The 27,866-nt window shown below is 34.5% G+C and overlaps 1 protein-coding gene across 4 annotated transcripts; it reads right to left on the reverse strand.

Moving 5' to 3' along the window:
* Positions 1 to 4,666: 4,666 nt before the first annotated feature.
* Positions 4,667 to 27,496, reverse strand: LOC107590467 (calcium/calmodulin-dependent protein kinase type 1D-like). Of its 4 annotated transcripts, none has more exons than XM_016279211.1 (11): positions 21,485 to 21,977; positions 17,995 to 18,106; positions 13,402 to 13,527; positions 12,510 to 12,584; positions 12,269 to 12,407; positions 12,050 to 12,173; positions 8,693 to 8,768; positions 8,260 to 8,372; positions 8,090 to 8,168; positions 6,765 to 6,852; positions 4,667 to 5,152 (listed from the first exon to the last, which is right to left on the reverse strand). In XM_016279211.1, the coding sequence occupies exons 1-11, from the start codon at positions 21,615 to 21,617 to the stop codon at positions 4,778 to 4,780; spliced, it is 1,440 nt and encodes a 479-aa protein (XP_016134697.1). In that variant the 5' UTR covers positions 21,618 to 21,977; the 3' UTR covers positions 4,667 to 4,777. The 4 variants fall into 4 exon arrangements, with proteins under 4 accessions (XP_016134697.1, XP_016134698.1, XP_016134699.1 ...); XM_016279212.1 differs by lacking the exon at positions 21,485 to 21,977 and adding an exon at positions 27,421 to 27,496 and having other exon boundaries at positions 4,668 to 5,152; XM_016279213.1 differs by lacking the exon at positions 21,485 to 21,977 and adding an exon at positions 18,232 to 18,480 and having other exon boundaries at positions 4,670 to 5,152.
* Between the last annotated feature and the right edge of the window lie 370 nt (positions 27,497 to 27,866).

The following is a 27,866-nucleotide window of genomic DNA, read 5'->3' on the forward strand; positions in this document are numbered from 1 at the left end:
TTGAACTGTTCTGTAACAGTGTTGTAAATACAACTTAACCACTGATTTCTAGTCATGTCCTCTTTTGGAAAACCAAACAAAGTAGTTTCGCTTTCACAATGAAACACACGGCGGCCTAGAGTGAGCGGAGCCCGGCTTGAGTGAGCGGCGGCGGGCGAGCTTGAGAATGGCGCGGTCGGTGGATTCGACGAAGGAGCGTCCGGCGGGCTTGCGGCAACCACATGTGACGACCCTGGGCTGGACTCTGCTTCGTCCACGGTGAAAGCCGATCCGGCCATCCACAGCGCCATGTTGATGTATTTCCTCAGCGACCAGCATGGATCAGCTCCAGGCATGACGAAGTGGATATCATCCTCTTTTGGAAGACCAAACAAAGTAGTTTCTTGTAATAATATTTCACAATATTACTGTTTTTACTGTATTTTTGAGCAAATAATTGCAGCCTTGATGAGAGGCTTCTTTCAAAAACATTAATAATCTTACCCACCCCACACTTTTGAACAGCAGTGTCAAATAAAATATTTGAATATGCCTATGCCCAAAACCGCTGTTGAATCCAACATTCAAATGTGCACAATGATGCCAAAATAGTCAAATGTTTAAAAAAATGGCAAATATTTTATTTACTTTTTATAAATGTACCACATCATCAGTAAACAGATGGCAGTTAATGTCAATAAGACCGATCATAACACGAGGAGGCGTCTGTCCTTCATGCATTCACACACACTCAGCAGTAAGATGACAGTGATGATGCTAATCTGAGCTCAGGTGAGTGATCTGCACGTCTACAGGTCAGACGCTGTATTGAGGTCAGTCATAATTTGTGTACTGGGACCATCACAATATGTCATGTCATGGATATTTATATTTATTCTTTTTTATTTTTTTATTGAATATGTTCACATTCTGATCGTCTGTCTGAATTGTTAATTTCTTGTCAGTAGACGGCCACTGCTATGATTGGTTAACGTCATTGCGTAGGAAATAGTATCAACACCCCCTCACTACTGCGAAAAGGGCATGGCAGTTACATTTGATTGTGTTGAAATGAACTGAACGGAGAATAATAATTTTAAGTTTGTTCTAAAATATTTTCCATCTAATTTGTTGTGATACTTTCAATAAGAAATTCAAAGTGTGATTATTTTATTGGTTTGTAGCTTTTCACTTCAGATTTATTACATTTCATGAAATTAAAAAGTCTAATTTTAATACAAAAAAGTATTTAAAATATTTCAAAAATAAGTCATTTTCGGTTTTGGTTTTTCAGCCAAGTGCATCCTGAATTTTTCAGTTTTGGCCCAAATTGTAATTTCGGTGCATCCCTAATCCTATATAACATTCTATGGACTCAAATTATTAAAATTAACACACATTTAAAGTAAGAGATATACATATATATATTTTAAAATATGACATATTATATGCAACAAATTAACAAACAAGTTTTAAGTTAGATTAAAGACAAACAAATAAAACAAATAATTAGATAAAACAAATGAAAGATATTTAAAATATATATATTTTTAAATGGCCTATTTTCATGACAAGTACAGAGTATATCAATACAAAAATAAATGTACAAACAAATTAATAATCATTTAAAGGGAGATTAAGAACAGACATACCAGATATATCAGATTCATTTACATAATGGAAAATAAAACAACTAGATGACGAATAAAATAAAAGGTAAAGAAAGGACTATTTTCATGCCAAGAACAGGTTAAAATGGATACAAAAAATGGGTTTATATATTTAAAGTGAGTTTAAGGCAGACAAATAAGATCATTCATTTACATAGAAAAAAAACCAATTAGATAAAAAAAAATCTATTTTCTTGGCTAGAACAGGTTAAATCGATTTAAAAAAAGGTATATAAACAAATTAAAAAGTTAGATTAAAAAAAAGTACATTAAATTAAATACTTTACATATCCAAAAAATAAAAAAATTCTCAAAGTTTCCCCATTGACTAAACATGTCCTTCACAGCAGCGGGTCTCGACCTTTGTTGAGTACTGGACCCCCATAATATCTCAAACATTTGCTCTTTTTTACATTGACTATCACTCTATATAGACTAATACAATCAGATACAACAATAATTTCTCAAATATTTGAGAGACTGGATGCTTTCAACTTATTTCCTATTGAACTGTCATCAACTGAATTTCAGGTCAAACTATTTAAAATATAGTGAATTGAGCTACAAACTCGATCATAATGCACAATGTTTCCATCTAACACGTATTTTGAGCAGTGTTGGGGAAAGTTACTTTTAAAAGTAAGGCATTACAATATTGCGTTACTCAATAAAAAAGTAACTAATTACGTTACTTAGTTACTTTTTATGGAAAGTAATGCGTTACGTTACTTTTGCGTTACTTTTAAATCCGGACAGGGCTTGAACTCAGATATTATCTTGTTTTATCTTATTATAATGTGTTACTTTACTAGTTACTTGAAAAAAGTAATCTGATTACGTAACTCGCGTTACTTGTAATGAGTTACCCCCAACACTGATTTTGAGGTGCAGCTCGTCATATTAATGTTGTGTTTCACTAGTTAGCAGTAAACCGGTTACCTCACCTGAAGATGTTCCTAGATTTGTGTTGGGTGTTTGGACGCGGAAAGCAGTTCGGAATGGAAATATGGATATTTGAATTGTAAACATCATACTTTCTTCGCTTATTTCAATGAATGTCCTAAAACTAGCGAACTAAGCCAGTAGTAGTGCTGACAGTCGATTAAACACTCCTGAAGGCGTAAAAAAGAAGAAGAACAGACAAACTGATTAAATTGAGTGAGTCATTTAGGCCTACACTGGAACCGCTCCGATTGATTCAAACTAAAATACTTGTGTCTTCGATCATTCATTTCAAGCTATCCACTAGCAAAAACCAGTCCAAAAGAGCCATTCATTTCGAATTTCGACATCGCTTGCAATGATGTTAAGAAGCACATAGTGATGGGTGAATCCAACGGAGCTTTTCGAAACTATAGCGAATGTTTTGATTCAGATCGGGATTTCGGAGCGCGTATCGCGAATCATTTCTGGTTTCTTTTGTATTAAACAGTACAAAACATCAAACCATTAAGGCAGTACAGTTATAAAAGCGAAACAAAGAAAAAAGAAAGAAAGTATACACACAAATGTGTTTGCAGGTTTTTTTTTTTTAAGTAATAAATTTACACCTTAAGAGGACATAGGATGAATATAGAGACAGTTTTGACTGCTTTAGGATTAACAGAGCTTTGTGTATATATATATATAGTATGTACTGTATATATAACAAATGTATATTATTTGCAGACAGCTTACCTTGCGCATTAAATCAGCCGCAGGCCAGCAAAAGAACTGAGAACGCGTTACAATCCTGACCAGAGGCGAGAAATCTGCGGAGAATCCGCTTGCCGGAAACAATGCAACTGGTAGATTTAAAGAAAATTGCTGCCTTTTGTCAAATAAATCATTGTACTTACTTATTCCTAACTCTTTAAGCTTTAAGTTACATTTCAAATGACAAGGGATCAACTTATAATCATGTTTTATCCCATGAACTTATTCTCTCAAATGGCCTGGGCATGCGGAGCATTCGCAGTTTATATGGACGGAACACCACTGATTATGTATGTATATATGTAGGCAATAGGCATATATACGTATATATTGTATATGTAAGTGTATATGTATATACTCATATTCTCTTTTGAATAGTCAAACAAATCCAGAAAAGAAAAAAAACATCTTTAAAACAGAAAGAAAGGTCACTTACAAAATGAGATTGGATTAACATTAAAAATTTCTGACCAAAATATATTTGTGTGGGCACATTACCAAAACAAGTGAACGGCATCTTCCTCAGAAGAGTGACACAAACAGCAACTCCCTTCAATGTCTGATTTATAATCACGTCCATAAGCTTTTTGTGAAATTTGGATTAATTCATTAATCTGCTTGACCTCTTCATATTTAAGGAGAGAACTATAGTTTCCAAAGTCATGTCAGTCTAAAAATAACAGGTTTTAAACCTAAGCCTCCAAAAAAAAAAAATTACAAAATGCAACACAAAAATTAAACCATTGAGAAATCAAAGTGATGTATGAGGGTTTATTGGTAAAAAAAATATTGCACAAAGAATGGACAGTAGCAGCCTACAAAAACATAAACCTTTTCTGTAGTTTACAGGACACTTAATTATAATCTCTTACAAGATAATAAATCACAAATAAGATTTAAAGGTAATGTGCTATTTAAACCCTGTGTGCTATTTAAAACCTGGTAAACTAAAACATTCACAATATCCACTAATAATGTTAGCTTCTTGAACCAAAAACATCATAATTTAGTTTTACAGCATTTTCCACCTTCTCGCTGACCAGTTTGTTTCTGGTACTGTACCTTTAATTTGTCAATCATAATTGGCTAGCCTTCTCGAATGTGAAATTAATAACAATGTCACCACCAAGTTGCTGAAAACTGTTCTTAGTTGGTGTCCCAGTCTGGTCTGTTTGCTAGTTTTACACCATCTTGGCCAGACTGGAAGACCAGTTTAAACCAGCTAAGACCATCAAACCAGCTTAGGCTGGTTTAAGCATTTTTTTTATGCTTTATTAATTTTTGTAAATGTAGAAGAATGTTGTATGTTAATGCAGTCACAATTGTGACCTTATAAGAATGGTGGTTTCTGAATGAACACATTTTCATAGCTTAGTTATCAAACGTAGAGTGTTACAGTTTTAGCTCAAATAATCAAACCAAGGTCATGTTTTCTATAATTTAAACATAAATACATACCCATTTAGGTCTGCTGGCTCCGAGTGATACACATGTTTGCTCTTCTCTGCAATGGTGAGGGTCCCAACATGGGTGGTCTCGCTGTGACTGACCCGGACCGGGTGATACTGACTCTTTGACTCAGTGGAGCCAGACGGCACATTCATCTGATTACTGGGTATGTTGCCGTTTGGTTCGGGGGTCTCAGTGAACAGCTTCTTGCGGACGGATTCAGGTGTGGAGGTTGCGATGACCTTGATCTCAGGCACAGGCGCAGGCGCAGACGTCTGTTTCAGATGGACACAGGCCTCAGAGTGGGCCAGCTGCAGTTTCTTCATGTGGTGAATGGCCACTGTAGCGTTGAAGGCTTGCTGGAGTGAGGAGATCATGATTTCAGACAGTCAGTAGAGTGCAGGAAACAACTAAACAAGCTAACAGCAAATGTTTACATTGAAACATGAAGTAAAGTTAAAAACAATCAATGCATTTTAATAGTGCACAAAAAATGAAATGTTTGGTTATGTATGCAAATGTTACTGTAAGAAGACCCACTTTTGCCATAATGTGCAGTATATAAACAGAGCTTACTATATTGTGTCCCATAATGCAGTGCATTAAGCTTATACTGTAAGTAGCAATTCTTTCTTTTTTCTGGGCTCATTACTTAAATTGCACCATACTGAGTATATACTGCACAGTATGCACTTAGCAGTGCGCTAATAATGGATCCTTTCCAAATATAATGGCTATTAAAACTATATTAAAATAGTTATAAATAAATATTGTGCAATATACACTACCGTTCAAATGTGTAGGTTTAGTAAGAATTTTAATGTTTTAGTCTCTTCTGCTCACCAAGGATGCAATTATTTGATCAAAAATACAGTAAAAACAGTAATATTGTGAAATATTTCTACAATTTAAAATACCTATTTTCTATTGTGATATATTTTAAAATGGAATTTATTCCTGTGAAGCAAAGCTGAATTTTCAGCATCATTACTCCAGTCGTCAGTGTCCACAGAAATCATTCTAATATGCTTATTTGCTGCTCAAGAAACCATATTTCTTATTATTTCATAATTTCTTCTCATTATCAATGTTGAATGTTAATTTTTTTCAGGATTTTTCATGAATAGAAAGTTCAAAAGAACAACATCTATTTGAAATAAAAAATATTCTGTAACATTTGAAATTACTTAATGTCACTTTTGATCAATTTAATTCATTAAAAAAAAAAAATACAAATTTCTTAAAAAAATAAAATAAAACAGCCAATCAACAATTTTTTTCAAAACTGCATGTGAAACAGAAAGCATAATGCAACAATAAATGTTTTAACAGTATGCTAAATTATTGTCAGATGACCTTATCAAGTTGCATGTTTAATTCAAAAAGCAGCATGCAGTTTTAAATAAAAATGGTTATCTTCATTTAATTTTGTGTACAGATGTGTTAAGATTTGGTACCGTATATCACTTCGGTAGTATAATAGTCAAAAAAGTCAAAGTCTACTTTATTGAAAATTCAATAAAAATGTATTGTCAATAATAGAAGGTAAAACTGAGTGTGTTGCATTGCATTGTGGGATTCAGACTGGTGTGCAATGTAACAAGTTAACATTCTCTGAAAAAAACATCAGAGTTTGAGTTAATCAACATCGTGGCCATTAAAAGGGGACACATTTATGTCAAATAAATCCTTTTTCTAGGCAAGTGATTTGATAACAAGAAAATACTTCACTGCAGCTTTAAATGTCTCAAAGTATAAATCAGATTGCTAAAACATACTGAAACTGGTCTGTTCCAGATTTTCACGCAGATGGAGCAATTAAAGGCAAGACCGGTGACCAAATCAGCCACTCATATTTAAAGCTGAATTGTGTAATCAGGCCGGAGGTCATCTGAAAAACCCAACTGAGACGAAACCACAGGAGACAAATTCTAATCCGAGAGTACACCGAGTTATGAAACATGTCCTCACCTTCCACTTGGACTTGGCAAAGTTTTTCTGGATCTGCTCACTGACGGAGTGGTAGATGTCCTGACTCCGGGCCGTCTTTCCTATAATCCTGCAGCACAAAGCTGGATTTAAAACCAGAGCTCATGGAAAACAGAAGGATTTTGTTTCCTGTTTTAACCAGACTCTAAAACAGGAATAAATTGTTTAATCCGAACAATTCTGGATTGTGGGGTTCTCTGGCCCAGCAATGAGATTTAATGAAGAGCAAATGGAGACTTTTGATTAAGTCTGAGAAAAAAGACCCATAACCTCATATGTGTCTCAGCTAAAGTTTCAGAAGACATCTCAACATTGTCTCAAACTGTGCTCAGATTTGCAAAGTCAAAGTTTGAGATCTCAATATGAACTCAGTGTCTCCCATCAAATTAAGTTTAGTATTATTATTATAAGTTTAGTATTATTTTTTATACTATTATAGAGTTAATTTTTTAAATAAGCTTTTTTTGTTTCATTAAAATTTAAGTTTTAGTCATTTTGTTATGCATTTTTGTCAGTTTTATTAGTTTGTGTTTTTTTAAATACTTTTATTTAACTTAATTTTTTTATTTGAGTTTTAGTAATTTTAGTACTTCAACTTCAACTTATTTCATTTCAGTTAGTTCCCAATGCAACATTTTTAATTTTAGTTACATTTTTTTAAATTTTACATTCATTTTTTTATTTAATTTAATTTTAATTTCAATTACCAACAAATAATTTTAATAATTTTAAATTTTAGTTTAATTTTTTCATCTAATGTATATATTTTGTTTCATTTTATTATTATTTTTTGCTTCATTTCAATTACTTAAAATAATTGTAAACAATTTTAAGCTTTTTAAGCTTATTTGTTCATTTAATATTAATATTTTATTTTATTTCTGCTTCATTTCAAATCACCGAAAATTATTGTTAATCATTTTAAGTTTTTTAAACTTACATTTTTCATCTCATATTAATATAGTATTTTATTTCTGCTTCATTTCAATTACCAAAAAATACTTAATTAATCATTTTAAGCTTTTAAGGTTATTTTTTCATCTAATATTTGTATTTTATTTCTGCTTAATTTTCGGACCGAAAATTATTTTTAATAGTTTTAGTTAGCAATAATGACAAATTATGACACAATACAATAATGACACTGCAAATTATCTGCACTATAATATCCATAATTTTATACCTTTATACTCTTCTGTGTCAACAATATCTCATTTGTTTTGTATTTCTGAGATGTCTGATACATAAACGAAACAAAGACCTCCATTAAGGCTCATAAGCTTTAAAAGAGTCGTGTGGTCACTCACCAGGGGTGTCCGAGAGCCTGTTCTGTATCATAACGCATTTTAGGATTCTTCTGCATCATGTTGCGGATGAAGTCCTTTGCTACAGAGATAATAATTATACATGAGGTTAAAGGCGTGTTTTACAGAATCATATGAGATGATTTAGCAGTAGGAAAGTATAGGATGCTAACCAGACTCAGAGATATCATCCCAGAAGGGTGAGTCGAACTCGTACTGCGCCTTCATAATTTTAGAAAAGAGACGAGTCTCCGTTTCTTCATAGAAAGGAGGATATCCACAGAGACTGTGAAGATACAGCAAAAGAAATGAATGGAAACTTCCAGCAGGGGCGCCATCTATCTGAGAGGCCTACAGGAGTACATTGTGGTGTTAAAAAGCATGGCTAAATGTCTTTGGTGAACCAGTGACTCATTCTGACTCAAACTGCTGCTAATCTGTCAGTTTTGACAAACAGCCAGCTTTAGGTTTCTAAATTAAGAACTTGGCATCTGTTTATCACTCTCTGTAAATAGTGGTGCTGTTTAAAGTCCAACTCACTTGTGGAGTACATATAGCAAAAAAAAAAATTCTTAGAAATGACATCCCAACTAGGAAGGGACTTACAGGATGTAGGTGATGACTCCAATAGACCAGCAGTCAACGGCTTTGCTGTAGGGTTTCTGGGCCAATACTTCAGGGGCTGTGAGGAAATACTGATTATTAGAAACAACTTGGTTTTAAAATGGACCTTTTTTATTCTCTTAAATGTCCTTGGATTTATTGTGCAATATTTTTTTTAAATCAGTGTTGTTAACTACAACTAAAACTATTACAAATATTTTTTGTTAATTGAAATAAAGCGTAACTAAATTAAATATAAATATCAGATGAAAAGCTTCGACTTCAACTTATTTTATTTCAGTTATTTGCAAAGGCAACATTTCAAATTGTACCAAATTTAAACTTAAATAAAAAATAAATGAAAGCTAAATAGAAATATTAAAACTAACAACAACAACAAAAACATACATAGAAAAGCACTTAAAGGATTAGTTCGCCCCAAAAATGGAAAATTAGCCCATCAATTCCTAGGTTTATATGACGTTCTTCTTTCAGACGAATCCAGTCGGAGCTATATTAAAAATAGTCTTTGATCTTTCAAGCTGTTTAACGGCACTCAGCAAGTATTGCAGTGCTTCAGTCCAAAAGAAGTGAAATAAAAAGCGCCCATCCATAAAATAAAGTGTCTCACAAAGGCCTCCTGTAGCGAATCGATGCGTTTTTGTAAGAAAAACAACCATATTTAAAGCGTAATAATCACTTTAATGTAGCTTGCGCCAACACTTGTACACGGAAGCAGCTCCGGGCAGATGACGTATGAGGTCGGCGTTGCGCATGCACCGCTCAGAAGTGACGAACGTGAAAGCACAGCGGAGAGATCAAAACAAAACAACAGTCACTTATTAGAAGTACAAAACGAGGATTTGTAAAGAAGAATGTCAGAGGATTTCGATATAAGCCAAGAGGAGACTGGTTTTACTTTGCTAAAGTAAGGAAACTTTGCTTCCTTTGCTCCTGTAAACAAACGTTGGTTTTCACGAGACTCACCGGCGCATGCGCAACGCTGACCTCATACGTCATCCTCCCGGAGCTGCTTAGTTTACAGCAGTGAGCGCAAGCTAGATTAAAGTGATTATTACGTTTTGAATATGGATATTTTTCTTACAAAAATGCGTCGATTCGCTACAGGAGGCCTTTGTTCACCCCCGGAGCCGTGTGAGACACTTTTTATTATGGATGGATGCTTTTTATTGAACTTCTTTTGGACTGATGCATGCAACACCCGCTGAGTGCCATGAAACAGCTTGAAAGATCAAAGACAATTTTTTATATAAATCCGACTGGACTCGTCTGAAAGAAGAAAGTCATATACACCTAGGATGACTTGAGGGTGAGTAACTTATAAAATACCTACAATTTTAACTAAAACTAAAATGAAAACTGAAAATATTCAAATAAAATCATATTAATGTATGTATAAATACCATACTGCATTAATAGATATTAATAAATATTATTTTATATCTTTATATAGTTTATAAATAATACTAAAATAACACTTGTTTTCATAATATTTAATCAAAATGCCTAAAATTTAAACTATAATTAAAAAGAAAAGTTATAAAATTAAAGCATATTAACATATGTACATATACTATAGCAGTTAAATAATACTATAATGTTTTTTAATCTACTAAGTATTAACCAGATATAATAACTTTCTTTGTCTTTATAAAATTGTCATAATATGGACAATGCCGATATTGTGGACTGCTGTGTAACAATTAAAGTGGAACATAATAAGAATGCTTTTGTAATTTTGAATGTGTATACTCCTTATGGATGTTGTCAAAATGAAGATGAATATATCAGTAGGCTTCCTTTTTTAAGTTCTTTTATCAAGGAATGTGTATATGCATGTATATTTGTAGTAGGGGACATGAATGCCAATATATCTGATGAGAACTCTTTGTTAGGTCAACATCTAATTAGGTTTTGCCAAGATAGCAAGTTGGTTTTATCTAGGCAAAAATTGTTACCAATAGATCGTTATACATATATCAGTGAAGCATGGAATGCAACATCTTGGCTGGATCACTGCATATGCACAGCTGATGATCGTCTAGAAAAACTTGAGATATTGTATGACTTGGTCACAACAGACAATATACCTGTCTTTATGGTGTTAAATGTTGAAAGTTTACACGAGTTGAGCAATTATGATAATTATGAGCATCGTGGAAAATTAGACTGGGCATCAACAGAGAAGAGTTTAAGTAATATAGGTGTATCAACTGAGGCTATCATGTGTGATAATGTTAGTTGTAAGAATCCTAAACATATTTTTTTCGTATTCTCGTAAATTTTACATGTGCACAGATGATGTTAAAATAGCACTTTTTAGAGCTTTCTGTACTTCATTTTATACGGCACATTTATGATAAAGCTCAAATGCATGAAGCATTCTGCTTAAGCTCCCAAGGTGGATAAGCGCAAAACCAGTCTTAAGTCGCTGGGGTATATTTGTAGCAATAGCCAAAAATACATTGTATGGGTCAAAATTATCGATTTTTCTTTTATGCCAAAAATCATTAGGATATTAAGTAAAGATCATGTTCCATGAAGATATTTGGTAAATTTCCTACCGTAAATATATCAAAACTTCAGTTTTGATTAGTAATATGCATTGCTAAGAACTTCATTTGAACAACTTTAAAGGCGATTTTCTCAATATTTATATTTCTTTGCACACTCAGATTCCAGATTTTCAAACAGTTGTATCTCAACCAGATATTGTCCTGTCTTAACAAACCATACATCAATGAAAAGATTATTTATTCAGCTTTCAGATTATGTATAATTCTCAATTTCGAAAAATTGACACTTAAGACTGGTTTTGTAGTCCAGGGTCATAAATGTTTGTATCTAGTGATATTCCTACTTTGCATGCTGTGTTAAGGAATTATATGTATAATTTCATGTGTCGATTAAGTGATTCAAGAAATACATTCATATAACGGTCTTAAATGATCCCACATTAAGTGAACTGGAAGCACTGGAATTCAAGTTTGTATGCTTTTTAAATAGTGTTTGATGTATGTAAATGTATGTTTGTATGTAGTTTTCTTCTTTACTTTTATTATTGTGATATGGACCTACGGGTCTGAAATAAAGAAAGAATAATATTACACTATTACAGCACATAAACCAGTCAAAGTACTACAGTATTTTCCACTGAATACCGTGTATCACTCAGAGAAACAATACATTACTGAAGTTTAACATTTTGTGAATGTAGTTTCATGATGCCTTAAAAGACAACGAATCTGCGTATGTGTCCTTTCAGTTTTATAGATGTATCTCTTGTGCTTTGACATTCACTGGCTGTTTAAAACCCCGTTTGTTTGACATCATTCTTACCGACATATCCTGGAGTCCCACAGGCCGTGGACATGATGCCATTATCTTCCATCTTAGAGAGGCCAAAATCACTGATCATGATCTTAGAGTTTTCATCAGGGCTGTAGTAGAGCAGATTCTCTGGCTGTAGAGAGAATACAGACGCAGAAAGTCCATGTTTTGTGGTTTATCTGAAGTATTGCATATGCATACGTTCGTGTGAATGTGGCGACTCTGTACCTTGAGGTCGCGGTGGACTATGCCGTTTTTGTGCAGGTAGCCGACTGCCTCCAGCACCTGTCTGATGACCAGACTAGCATCAGCCTCTGAATACATGCCCCGGTCCAGGATCCGGTCAAAAAGTTCACCACCTGAAACGCTGACGGGATATGAGCAATGTAACAGCAAAGATTACACAAAGACACAAAGACATTTGAAGTAACGGGTTCCAGTGGGTGTTAATACAAATAAAGGTGCTTACAGCTGCATGAGCAGGTAGTAATGCGTCCGACTTTCATAGAAATCCTCCAAGCAAACCACATTGTCATGTTGGATCCTATATGACAACAGATTCATAAGTTAGAAGATGGTTATGTCGGTTTAACATTGGATACATGTTGTTGAACATGCATTTTCAATGTTCTTATTGGATTTGATTTGATTCTCAGTCTCTGTTTCCTTTCAAACTATAATCCACACGACTCCAGTCCATCAATTAACATACTGTGAAAAGCTGCATGTTTGTACGAAACAAATCAATCATTAAGATGTTTTAGTTTTAAACCGTTGCCTCGAGCTAAAATATGATTCCTCATATTCCATAATAACGCTTTGTCCATTGAAAAAGTCGTCTCATCTGAATCAGGAGAGAAATATGCACAGATCAAGCATAGTTTATAAGTCAAAACAGTTCTAAACCGATATGCGATTGGATTTTGATGTGAGAGGACAACAGGAGATAAACTTTTTCACTGTGTTTTTATGGATTATGGCCTCGTGTTTTGGCCAGAAGCGACGGTTTGAAGTTAAAAACATCTTAATGATGGATTTGTTTCTTAAAAACAAGCAGTTTTTCACTTCATAAGATGTAAACTGATGGACTGGAGTGGTGTGGATTACGTGTGTATTACTGTGATGTTTTTATCAGCTGTTTGGACTCTCATTCTGACGGCACCCATTCACTACAGAGCATCCATTAGTGAGCAAGTGACGCAATGCTAAATTTCTCCAAATCTGTCCTGATGAAGAAACAAACTCATCTACATCTTGGTTGGCCTGAGGGTGAGGACATTTTCAGCAAATTCTCATTTTCGCTTCCTGTAAGATTTTTACATCTCAGCTTTTTACACACAGTTGGTTTCATCCAGTCTTACTTCCTCAACACGGCGATTTCATTCTCCAGGTTGACGTCCCTTTTGTTTTTCTTCTTCATACACTTCATAGCAAAAAGCGTCCCTGTTTTTCTCTCCTTCACCATGAAGACCTCTGAGAACGCTCCCCTGGAGAAAGCAGAGAAAGAGAGATGAGGTAAGGTCAAATGTGCAATTACCTGGGATAATGTTTTTCTCCATGGATCTGAGAGAGAGAGAGCATGATCTTGGTTTATGTGATGCTGGTGTGGCTCTTCCCCCTGAGAGCAAAGCAGGTTTTAATGAAGGTGAAGATGTGACCTTTTAAACCTTTGTCCAGACCTCAGCGCCGCAATGCAAGCCATCTATTTAAGTGCATGTAGCGTTGCCAGCACATGAAAGGTACATGTGAAAGTGGCCAGGGCTCTGAGGAGATGAAATAATGTGTGAAGCGATTACTATTAGTGCAATTGATTTTATCAGGTAAACACATTTGATGATACACACAAATCCTGTAGACATAGCGACATGTAGACATTTTTTTAGAACATTTACTACTTAAAATAAATATTAAGAGAATATATCTTGAAAATAATACAGTATAATTTGAGTGTAAACCTCACTAAATATATATATATATAAAATATTTTAACATTTACTACTTAAAATACACTGTGATTTTTTAAAAGATATATTCTCTTAATATTTAGAGGGTAAATCTTACTAAATTATTTTTAATTGTATAAATTTTTTTAATAGCATTTACTACTTAAAATAAGTATTAAAATATATATCTTCAGTGTATTTTGAGTGTACACCTCACTAAATGTATTATTTTTAACTGTATAAAATTTCTATAATACGTGCTACTTAAAACATAAGCAATTTTTGCAGTGTAGGTATTCATTGAGATAACACTGAATTGGTAATGCTTGGTTGAAATCACGCCTATTACAAAAGAAGTGCTACATCACACATGGCTTCCGACAATCAATCTCAGCCTCCCACGCACAAATGAAGCGGCACGAAACAACCGTCTCCCTGACACCACCAGCATCTAACACATATTCCCACAACACCATATTCCTGCACTGAATGCAAAAGCGTGTTTTCCTTCACTCACAGTCATGAGTGAAAAATCCTTTAGAAAGTCCTGAATTCAGTAACCACCATGGATTTCAATGAATGTATGACTAAATAAATAATAAAAACTAAATATAGCTCAAACTGAAGGTCAGTGCACAGAATGTGCCCAGAAACCTGCCACTGAAATACATAAAAACATGATTTCCTCAGAATCTGTGGCTCACCAATATAAGCCAATTTTAGATGCCGTACTTCATCCTGCTGGATCCAATAGAAGCCTGCTGAGGGATTTTGGGAATTTAATTCAAGTTGTTTTTGCCAGTTGAAACCACTGTGATCAACTCCCCACAGCCCATAATGTCCCACTGGTGTCACGAACACCCATAGGCAAGGGCCGGTTGTGACAGAGCTCTCTAGACCTGAAACTAGATCATTATCTCGCTTTATAGGACCTGTGTGAATTGTAAAGTCAGATTTTTGGTTTTTAATTCACAGCTAATATTTGAGGACAAAGTGATTTTCAATTACAATACATATCTTTAAAAGCCATTTTCTCAAAATTAGTTGGTTTTTTTCTCCACTTCAGTAGTGCTTATTAGAATGTCGTGGAAAAGTTCATTTATTTCAGTAATTCAACTCAAATTGTGAAATTTATTCCTCTCTATACTCTGAAGGTTTTTATACTGATTTTACATTTACATTTAGTCATTTTGCAGATGCTTTTATCCAAAGCAACTTACAGTTGGGGAATACATCAAGCGATTCTTCTTAAAGAGGCAAACAGACACAGGAAGTGCTTGTAATACCAAGTTTTAGGCATTGTTCAAATAAGTACAAGCTAGAAAAGGGAAGGAATAAATAAAGAGAAAGAAAAAGTTTTTTTTTAAGATGAAGTCAAGTAAAAGTTTAAGTTAAAGAGATGAGTTTTCAGCTGTCGCTTGAAAATTGTCAGGGACATTTTATACAACATTTTATTCCTAAAATATGATGAAAATGCTTTTTTTCTGGATATTGACAGTATTTTATGATTTATATAATTTATGGAGTGAGAAAAAGAGATATCAAAAATCCCTTCTGTAACGACACTGTAAGAGATTTTTCGAAGTTGTAAATAAAGCAAAGATTATTGCAGTACGTTTTACAAGAAATTCAGTATTTCATCTTCAAAATGTTAATGTTTAATGTTAATGCTACTTGCCATTTCTTTATAATATTTTTGAAATTTATTATTCATTCTGAGTGAAAATTGGTTATTTTTTTCTTTTTAAGTAAAAAAAATGAAACAGGAATGTTCAGATATTCAATGTTAAGATTACTGTTCTAGAAATGTATGCAAAGTAGCACATATGTAATTAGATAATACCTCGTTTACACATAACATTTTAGAAAACTTAATACCAAAAAACAACAAAAAACAAAAATGCAATTATTAATTTCATCAATCAAGTGAGAGCGTATAGTCATATTTGTTAGTTACATTTTTACCATATTCACCTGGGGTGTCTTGCCTTAATTCATGAAAATAATCAAGTATAATAACTTGCACACACACACACACAAAATAAAATAAAAAATCAGCATCAAAACAATAAACAGCACATTGCAGGCCATGTCCGGTAGATTATTGCAAATCTGTCTCTATCCCGTTAGCCGTTCCCTGACGCCTGTGATCCCTGTTCTTGTCTGCCAAAGCAATTAACACACCCTGGTCTGGAAGTGTCTTAACCTGTGCTTTACCCTTGATTCACCTACAGACCAATTCAATGAGAACGACAGACGCAGGGTGACCTGAATGCTGCACTCTCAGAAAAAAAGGTACAAAAGCTATCACTGGGGCGGGATCTTTTCAAAAGGTACAACTTGGACCTAAAGGGTTCATACAACTAAAGTGTACATATAAGTACCTAAAAGGTACAAAAGTGTATATTTTGAAAAGGTACAACCACAGTCACAGCTTTTGTACCTTTTTTTCCCCTGAGTGCACAGACTGAATAAAACTCAACATCAGCCAATCAAACAAAGACAGAGACATTCAAATCCCACTGTAGCTGATCATTTAGTCATGAATGGAAACATGATAAGGTCCCAAATAACTGTTTCTGACTCTTGTGCTGATCTCATAGTGTCTGTCTTCATGGACAACAGCCTTGACGAAACATTATTCTGCTTGGGGATCGCTGTACAGTCAGCAAAGAAAATGTACAGCTGCTCGTGTCTGCTGAGCTCGTAGTCTAGTCAGCTTTCTGCAGCCGCAATGACATCACAACCCATTCAGGACAGCAGGGCCGGATCACCGGTGTCTGCTTTACCGTCTGAGACCTGTTATGTTGCTCAGATGGGATAATGGCTTTGAGATTACACATTTAAACAGCTTATTCACAATCTAAATCATAATTCATTTTTATTCAAGGTGATGAAGCATCATCAAACAGAACTGAAATAATGTTTTCTGAGAGGATCTGCCTCCTATTGGCTGGTCAGATAGATTGCAATTGTTTGAGTCCATGTTTTGATATCATCATCATCATCATCATCACAGACCAGTAGTGTTACACTTTTCAATGGAATCAGTCTGCGAAAGGTTTACATGGCTCTGCGTATTAAACTTAATAAAAATGAATATAAATATCAATAAAATCACAAACACATTTAATTCGGTAAGTTATTTTCTTTATCAAATTGCTGCAAATCACAAAACAAGGCTCAAAACGTCAAGACTCAGTTAAAGCTGAATGCTTATGAGCTTTTTCTGAATAAACCGCTAATCTCCCAAATGCCAAGACTTTAAACTTTTAATTACCATAAACCACTAAAGGCCAGTGTAAAGCGCGGTCAATCCTTTACCGGGTGCACGGGTGAGCAAAAACAGCTTTCTTGGAAATGTCTCTAACACACTTAAAATATATTTTTTTTTTACATTTTTGAGGAGCAAAATTTTTTTTTATTTTTACTTTTACACTTTCTTATCTAAAAATTCTTTTATATACTTATTTATTATCTATAAGTACATTTAAACTAAACTGGAATTTTTTGTATCTATTTAACCTGTAAAAAAGATTTAAACTATAAAAAAACAGATTATTGGTGCATGTTTTACAAAAAATATATATATTATGTCAGTCTTTCTACTTTAAAATTTCACGTTTAATTCAATCTGTTACTTGCTGGTTCTTTGTAATTCTAATTGTAAAATTTACTAGCAAATTCTAATTAAAAATTGTTTCTACAAAATATTGGCTATTAAGTTACTAGAAATTTTTTACAAATAATTACAAAGAACTTTTTTTTTTAATTACAAAGAAATATTTTAATTAATCAATTTTCAAATGAAATGAAATCTTGTAAAATGAACTCCAACATACTCCAATAATCTGATTCATTTACAACTTCGAAAAGTCTTTTTTCATTTTTTTACGGTGTACTTTGTTCAAATAAAATTGCACCCGTGACATAAATTCTGTAAGGATATATTTACTTCCAAAAACTTAAGCTTATCAAATGAATAATAATAAGAACTAAATGTGTACTTACGATCCGAGCACCTCCATGAATTCAAACACATCCTGGATGTTATCCGTGCTCTTTTTCCATACATAGTCGCCCTCCTTTCGCCCCATTTCTGCGTGAGCTTCGACAGGGATTTCTGGAGAGAATAAAAAAAAAAAAGAACATAAAAGATTTATAAAGTGACCAACAAAGACGTACGTTCATTATATGTTTGATCTGTTCTGAAAAAGTGAGCAATAAATCAAAGATTTGTGAAAATACCTTTACTTGCAGCCAAAACAATCCCTAATATTCCAGGAGCCATGAGGCCTGATTTATAATATATATATATATATATATATATATCCAATTCAAATTAAAAATCAAGATGAAACTCGAGATCAAAACTACTTTGCATCCTTTAGGGTTCCTAATATAATACAGAATCCAGCTTAGTCTCTCTGACGAAGTCTCAGCTACTGAAGGACAGTCGACGCTTCTCTCCTGATTGGATGTCTGTTCATCTATCAGCCTGTTTTAGTGTGCCACTGACCTGTGATGCCCTGTTTAAAATCCCCGAGCTTCTCATTGGCTGTCCTACACGACTAAGACGGTCGTCAGAAAACGCTAATCAGGTTTTGGCTGGTCAGTGTACAGACACGTATATGTGCGTCTTAATACTGGCGTTTAAGTGACTTATGAGATTCCTTTATGATTGATGGCACATTTATAAAGGAAATATCTCTGATTCTATTTGAACTGGAATATGGAGTTGGCAGGTGGATTCTGTCCAAACGACACGTCTTGCATGTCCAAACCCAACACAAAGGTGTCCAGATGCATCAAATGATTGAATGCATTTGATAAAGTCATCATCTTCAACAAAACACATCTAGAAAACGGAACAACCCAGCAACTGCACACAAAGACGGCAGAAATTGCCAGCATATGTGGAATGAGTGGCTATTTTCCACCATGTTTCCTGTGTTTATTTTGAGGTTTCTTCAAAAAAAGGTGTTCAAATATAAAGACAGTCTAATAGATTTGTCTTCCAACATAAAAAAAGACTTCTCTGGGATTAGCAGTACTGAGTTCTGGTAAGTTAAGAGAAGTTCTGGTAAGTCTTGCTTTCATTCCGCTTATATAACAGGTTAAAGACTCTGATCTTCTGAGTCGACCTTAAAACAATTCACCACCTGACTTCAGAAGGTCAGTTGCATTTTATTAACTTTAAAAGGCAAAAATATCATCAATTTGTCACTAAAAGTGTCACAGAGTACCACAAGGTGGAGAAAACCCTATGAAATGGAGTATTTTGTAGCCTATTATAGTAGACCACTAATAGACTTCTTAATAAACAAATTAGGTAACCTAAAGAGAAAAGGAACATCCAATTAAGAGGTATAAATGGACTACAGCTCTCAAAGAACACAAGGACTCAGGTGACCTTGCATGGTTGCATGCAGTCATTATCAACATAACACACTCTTAAAATGCTGGGTTGTTTCAACCCAATTTCGGGTCAAATATGGACTAACCCAACTGTTGGGTTCAATTTTGGTTACATTTTTAAATTCACTTTTTAACCCAACAGTTGGGTTAGTCCATATTTGACCCAAAATTGGGTTGAAACAACCCAGCATTTTTTAGAGTGCAGACAGTAATATCTATGTAGATTTATAAAAAAGGGACTGATCAAAAAATTAAAAAAGTAAATAAATGAAGCTTACATTAAAATTGAGGCATGACAATTTATTAAATTCATAAACTGTGGTTGCCAGATACAAATATTAATGATTAAAATTTAAATGAATATACATTTTAATTGAAGATAATAATCTAAAATATTATATTCATTTAAATAAGTTAAATTCAAATTTATAAAATTACAAATATATTAATAACTAAATTTAAAAAAGTTGAAAGTTATTAACTTTTTTAAAATTATTAATAAATTAGAATAGTCTTTTTTTCTCAGAAAAATGTAATAAAACATACTTTATAAAACTACAAATATATTAATAATTAAATGTGCAAAATATTTTTAATAAAGATAAATATGAAAAATATCCAATCTATAAAATATTCAATTAATAATAAATTAGAATAAAACAGAATTTAATGAAAATGCATTTTAATTAAAATATTTCAAATAAAAATATTTTTTTAAATAACTATTTTCAAAAGGTTCAAAACAAAGAGAACTCCCATCACAATATATACTTGGAATTAACAATCATATAATATTTACAATATTGCAGAAAATTCTAACACTGCCTTGATAAACCCACAATTTTCACCATATGTGGTTAGATAACAGTAATCATTGGACATAAACAGTTTGCTCATCTCTCCCTTTGTTTCTCTCTGTTTTAAATTATTATATTAAAAAGCATATTGTAATGGAAAACATTGCAAAATAATCAATGCAAAGTTGTTGTTTTACACTTGCTCACATAAGAACATCATTCTGAACTTGCCTGGCTTTGTCTTTACAATGCAGCCCTTTTATTGTACAGTGCGTCTGTGTGGACTAACCTCTCATATTTGCCTGGTGAGCAACATAAACATGCAGCTCAGCACGGATCATTAAATGCATGCATGCAGCGCATGTCCCGCACTGTAAAAAAAATCTGTGACATTTACGGTAAAATACCGGCAGCTGTGGTTGCCAGAAATTCACCATTAAAAATATGGTAGAAACATTTTAGGTTTTACAGACTTAACTTAAATTCACAATAAAAAAAACATTTTATTATCTGATGTAATGTTAATAAACCAGCATAATGAAGTACTAATATCTGTTTTAAACCATTGAAATGCTGATAACCACCAAAACCAGGTGGTGATGAGAAAGTCACATGATGAATCAAAGCTCATCACAAACAGCTCTTCCACAAGCTGAGAAGGGAAATACTAATATATATATAGAGAAGGTGCACAGTGTCATTCACACAAACACTAAACACCAACATGGTAACACACATGATACTGAAATAATGCAATAAACATTAATTTAACAACATTAGATGTAAGATAAAACACTAATGTACACAACTGATAAGAAAAGCTAAGAAGAAACAGTTATTTCAACGAAAAAACAAAATATGAAGTGTCATGCAGGGAATTCTGGGAGTGTCAATTTACAGTTTTTCACAGTAAATTATACAATGACTTTTTCGTTTTCACTTCCAAAAACCGTAAAAAAAAAAAAAAACAGTATTTTACTGTCAAATTACATTAAATGTAATTACAGTTATTCACCGTATATAGTATGGAAAGCTACTGATAACCAATTAACAGGTTTTTACTGTAGCAGTTTTACAGTCTTTTACTGTTAAAATCACAATCATTTTTTACAGTGCGGCGCGAGATGTCCCATACACCTCAGTAACTGACGACGGGCGCTAATCTGTTCTTGCACAAACCAGCGCGCACCTTCAATGTGCATGTGATGCATTAATCAATCATCTTTCACAACGTGCATACTGATGCATGCATGGTTGATTATTTTCCAGCCAGTTTTTGACCTTACCTTCGGGTCTGTAACAACTCCAGCACGATCTTTGTCTCTTGCAGAAACAACCGAGGCTCAAGCAAGGACAGCAGTAACAAAGAATGACATGCGAGGAGAGAGGATGCTGCGCAGATCTCAACGAAACAGACATTTGCAACGCGTCCGAAATGCAAAGATGCACATTCCTGTGCAATTAATGCAGTGTTATCGGTTCGCAAAAATCTGTCATATGCAGTGTGCATTTACCCTGCAAATCACTCACAGTCATCAATCCAAGAGAAGTTGATTTCTTCATCAATTGTTGCGTGCACTCAAACAAAACTGTCAGATAAACAGTCTGATGAAAAAAATTACACTTTAAATTACAATATCCATGTATTGCATGCAAATATAATTGATTACAATAATTGCACGTTAACATGAACATAGTAATTTAAAGTCTGACCTGTTTTCTAGCAGCAGCAGTCTGGGACAGTAATCGGCTTTACTCGGGTCAGCGTCCCGTCCTTTGACTTACCTAGAGGCAAGTGCGCAAAAGATGCCCCGCTCTGACTCTCCAGCCAAAAGCCCGCAGCAGTCTGGACAGATGAAGCCCGTCGAGCGGCGCACAAATAACCAACAGGTTGGAGATTACATGAGCCGAATGAAGGAGGAGCGGCCAGATTCTCAAGGACTGTCTACATGTGATGTTATCTTACAATGGACAAAATAAACCCGTCAAATTTACTGTATAAAAGCTGTGCTTCCCAGCACTTTGCCATAAAAAACTCGGTCGCAACATTTTTGGTTTAACTAGACTGAACGGTAAAAACTGTAGGCTATATTTAATTAACTACTGACAATATGCCATCCTAATAAAATCTATTTTGTACTCGACTTCTAGAATATAACGATAACCACTGTAATAACAGTTATACATGAGACACAATAAGCTAATCGCACACAAATATCCATAACACGAGCTGAAGTAAATACTTAAAGGCATAAAAAAATAGGCCTAAACATGGTCATGGTAACAAAATTGACACTAAAATAAACCAATAAAATTGTTGCGTGCACTCAAACAAAACTGTCAGATAAACAGTCTGATGAAAAAAATTACACTTTAAATTACAATATCCATGTATTGCATGCAAATATAATTGATTACAATAATTGCACGTTAACATGAACATAGTAATTTAAAGTCTGACCTGTTTTCTAGCAGCAGCAGTCTGGGACAGTAATCGGCTTTACTCGGGTCAGCGTCCCGTCCTTTGACTTACCTAGAGGCAAGTGCGCAAAAGATGCCCCGCTCTGACTCTCCAGCCAAAAGCCCGCTGCAGTCTGGACAGATGAAGCCCGTCGAGCGGCGCACAAATAACCAACAGGTTGGAGATTACATGAGCCGAATGAAGGAGGAGCGGCCAGATTCTCAAGGACTGTCTACATGTGATGTTATCTTACAATGGACAAAATAAACCCGTCAAATTTACTGTATAAAAGCTGTGCTTCCCAGCACTTTACCATAAAAAACTCGGTCGCAACATTTTTGGTTTAACTAGACTGAACGGTAAAAACTGTAGGCTATATTTAATTAACTACTGACAATATGCCATCCTAATAAAATCTATTTTGTACTCGACTTCTAGAATATAACGATAACCACTGTAATAACAGTTATACATGAGACACAATAAGCTAATCGCACACAAATATCCATAACACGAGCTGAAGTAAATACTTAAAGGCATAAAAAAATAGGCCTAAACATGGTCATGGTAACAAAATTGACACTAAAATAAACCAATAAACAATAATTTAACAACATAAGATGTAACATTAAAGGGGTCATATGATGTTGCTAAAAAGAACAGTATTTGGTGTATATGGTGTAATGAAATGTGTTTATGCGGTTTAAGATAAAATTAAAAAACACATTATTTTCCACATACTGTATATTATTGTTTCTCTCAATGCCCCGCCTTTTTGAAACGCGTCGATTTTTACAAAGCTCATCGGTCTGAAGAGCGAGGTGTGCTGTGATTGGCCAGCTATCCAGTGCATTGTGCAATACCTCAAGTGTGTGACGGAAATGTTATGCCCCTTACTATTTTGTGATGATGCCCTGTCCGGCCGGAGCGACGAGACAAAAACATTAAAACTCATTATAAACGAGGCATTCGTTGCATCCAGTGGGGACATAATTAAGGATTATAATGATTTATACTGTCTTTTTACGCTTGCGTTGCATCCGGTGATCGACAGCGCAAAGTTGTAGTAGTAACCAGCACAGATCAGCTCCAGGCATGACAAAGCAGATATCGTCCTCTTTTGGAAGACCAAACAAAGTAGCGTCACACACAGCGTCTTTACGACATGGCAGTGGAAACAACAAAACTACAGCGAGAATAAAAGTTACGCCTTCTTTCTTTGCGTGAACATTTGGGTGGCGTTATGCAAATCTTCCCACAGAGTGACGTAGGTATGTTGGAGCATGTTAGAATGAGCCGTTTTAGGTAGACGTGGTTGACTCTTAACTTTTATAAAGAATATCTCTTTGGATTTGAGACTTTAGTCTTTGCAACTTTACAGATCTTCTTTATGCACCAAGAGCTTGTAACACTCCAAAGAGAAAGGAAAAATTTAAATCGCATCATATGACCCCTTTAAACCCAAACATACATAATTAGTAACAAAAACTAACAAGAAACATAATAATTAAAAAAAAAAACATACCATTAAACAATTAATTTGAGCAGGGATGGAATTGTTGGAAATGTCAGTTAATTATTAGTTTTTCCCCCCAATATTTAACTTTTAAAATGACACTTTTTCTTAACTCTATGGAAATTTGCACTGTGAGTAATGGTTACAAATGGTTCAGTTGACGGTAGCCATTGACTTCCATAATAGAACAACTACTATGCAAGTCAATGCCCACCGTCAACTGTTTCTTCAGAATATCTTATTTTAAGGTGAACAGAAGAATCATTCAGGTTTGGAACAAGTGGAGGGTGAGTCAATAATGACAGAATAATGTCATTTTTGGGTGAACTAACACTTTAACCAGTGGGTTTTTCAATGGACTTCTCAATACAAATATCTGAAGCATTTAAAGCTTTAACATTTTATGACAGCACGTACCATGTACACAAAATTGCTTTTAGAAATTAATACTATATGCGTTAACTGGCTATCAGCAGATTAAAACTGACACTAGGTGAACCATTAAAATATGGTGGAAACTGCATTAAAATAAACCAAAGTTAATTAGTGTATTTTCTGAAAATGTGAGTGCGTTTGCATGTGCATAACTCCCACGCTGCAAAGCCACGGCACTGCTTTTTGGTTGCTAAGTGGTATTCAGCTTGGCAAGAAAAACCATCTATTTAGACAAACATTCATAAGGCATTACACAGATGTGTGAGTGATAGCAATGGTAGTGCAACTACAGCTTCATTGCACTAATGCATGTGAACGTCACAAAAAATGTCACTTTTCATACCAGAATCATAAAGAATAGCCAGTCAGCATGAAACAGTTATAAAGCAAGACAATGTAGATCACTTCTGCACAACAACAGTTACCAGGAAGAATATGAGCCAGCGTTCATGTACTCGTCTCAGTGTCATTAGAGCGAGTTTATGGGATTACTGAAGGCTTTAGCAAATGCACACTGTCTTTTTGAATCACACACTAAATCTGAAGCCACCGAAAAGTCATTACTAAAATGAAAACGCTCAGTCAGTTGTGATGGGCCACATCGGGGTTTTGTTTTGCAGCGTCCCATGAGTTCAAGGGTGAGGTTATTGCATGCGACCTGTTGGGCAAGTCATGATAATCTCACAATACACAGCATGACACTTCCTCCTTTAATAGGCTTGAACAAATCTCAGGCGGGGATTTTAGTCGTCCTGTTACTGAACGTTACGACATTAAAAAACATACCCCATAATATATGTATATTTTGAATGTAGATGTAATGGTTTACTGGCAGATTTAGACACATCAACTAATTCTTTATTTGACATTTTATAATAATAGTATTTTTAAAAATTCGACAAAATGTACAATTTCTCAAATTTAATTGTAAAAAAAAAAGCAAATTCAGATTTTATAAGCAAATTCAGTAGTTGGACTAATTTGGGTGGCGTTATGCAAATCTTCCCACAGAGTGACGTAGGTATGTTGGAGCATGTTAGAATGAGCCGTTTTAGGTAGACGTGGTTGACTCTTAACTTTTATAAAGAATATCTCTTTGGATTTGAGACTTTAGTCTTTGCAACTTTACAGATCTTCTTTATGCACCAAGAGCTTGTAACACTCCAAAGAGAAAGGAAAAATTTAAATCGCATCATATGACCCCTTTAAACCCAAACATACATAATTAGTAACAAAAACTAACAAGAAACATAATAATTAAAAAAAAAAACATACCATTAAACAATTAATTTGAGCAGGGATGGAATTGTTGGAAATGTCAGTTAATTATTAGTTTTTCCCCCCAATATTTAACTTTTAAAATGACACTTTTTCTTAACTCTATGGAAATTTGCACTGTGAGTAATGGTTACAAATGGTTCAGTTGACGGTAGCCATTGACTTCCATAATAGAACAACTACTATGTAAGTCAATGGCTACCGTCAACTGTTTCTTCAGAATATCTTATTTTAAGGTGAACAGAAGAATCATTCAGGTTTGGAACAAGTGGAGGGTGAGTCAATAATGACAGAATAATGTCATTTTTGGGTGAACTAACACTTTAACCAGTGGGTTTTTCAATGGACTTCTCAATACAAATATCTGAAGCATTTAAAGCTTTAACATTTTATGACAGCACGTACCATGTACACAAAATTGCTTTTAGAAATTAATACTATATGCGTTAACTGGCTATCAGCAGATTAAAACTGACACTAGGTGAACCATTAAAATATGGTGGAAACTGCATTAAAATAAACCAAAGTTAATTAGTGTATTTTCTGAAAATGTGAGTGCGTTTGCATGTGCATAACTCCCACGCTGCAAAGCCACGGCACTGCTTTTTGGTTGCTAAGTGGTATTCAGCTTGGCAAGAAAAACCATCTATTTAGACAAACATTCATAAGGCATTACACAGATGTGTGAGTGATAGCAATGGTAGTGCAACTACAGCTTCATTGCACTAATGCATGTGAACGTCACAAAAAATGTCACTTTTCATACCAGAATCATAAAGAATAGCCAGTCAGCATGAAACAGTTATAAAGCAAGACAATGTAGATCACTTCTGCACAACAACAGTTACCAGGAAGAATATGAGCCAGCGTTCATGTACTCGTCTCAGTGTCATTAGAGCGAGTTTATGGGATTACTGAAGGCTTTAGCAAATGCACACTGTCTTTTTGAATCACACACTAAATCTGAAGCCACCGAAAAGTCATTACTAAAATGAAAACGCTCAGTCAGTTGTGATGGGCCACATCGGGGTTTTGTTTTGCAGCGTCCCATGAGTTCAAGGGTGAGGTTATTGCATGCGACCTGTTGGGCAAGTCATGATAATCTCACAATACACAGCATGACACTTCCTCCTTTAATAGGCTTGAACAAATCTCAGGCGGGGATTTTAGTCGTCCTGTTACTGAACGTTACGACATTAAAAAACATACCCCATAATATATGTATATTTTGAATGTAGATGTAATGGTTTACTGGCAGATTTAGACACATCAACTAATTCTTTATTTGACATTTTATAATAATAGTATTTTTAAAAATTCGACAAAATGTACAATTTCTCAAATTTAATTGTAAAAAAAAAAGCAAATTCAGATTTTATAAGCAAATTCAGTAGTTGGACTAAACTAATTTCAAGTGTTTAACCAAAAGCCTTTATATCAAAATGTTTGTGAAACAAATTTGGCCAAAATGTCCAAACGTTTGCCTGGTAGTGTACATTGTATTAGATGGTTAGAGGTTTCTTTCGGCTTACCTTTGTGAAGCTGGTTTTTGCTGACCAGTGCTTTATGTTGCTTGATAAAGTATGATGGCATCGGTGGCAAAACCTCGTCCAGTGGCAAACGTAATGCTCTCAGGAACGCCAGTGGAAGTCTGACTTATGCACAAGATGTTGTCGTATGTATCCTGGGAGGAGCGATGAACCTGGGCGAGTCATTAAAACACTCACTCTGTGTACAGTGTTGCCACGGTGGGGAGAGGAAACATGGCAGATAACCGGACATGAAGATCTCTTGATAGTTCTATTTCAGGGAGGTTGATTTGCGTAAATGGGAATACGAATGTGGAGACGAGGAACCTGTTTCCACCTAAGAGGGTTTCATTGAGGATGTGAATCACTTTCAGCAAATGTCTCACATCCAGTGCAGAGTTAATTAACAGACAGTGTTTGCTCCAGATACAGATACTACCATCTAGTCA

Source organism: Sinocyclocheilus grahami, unplaced genomic scaffold, assembly GCF_001515645.1.
Source record: "Sinocyclocheilus grahami isolate Dianchi unplaced genomic scaffold, SAMN03320097.WGS_v1.1 scaffold128.1, whole genome shotgun sequence".
Classification (NCBI taxonomy): domain Eukaryota; kingdom Metazoa; phylum Chordata; class Actinopteri; order Cypriniformes; family Cyprinidae; genus Sinocyclocheilus; species Sinocyclocheilus grahami.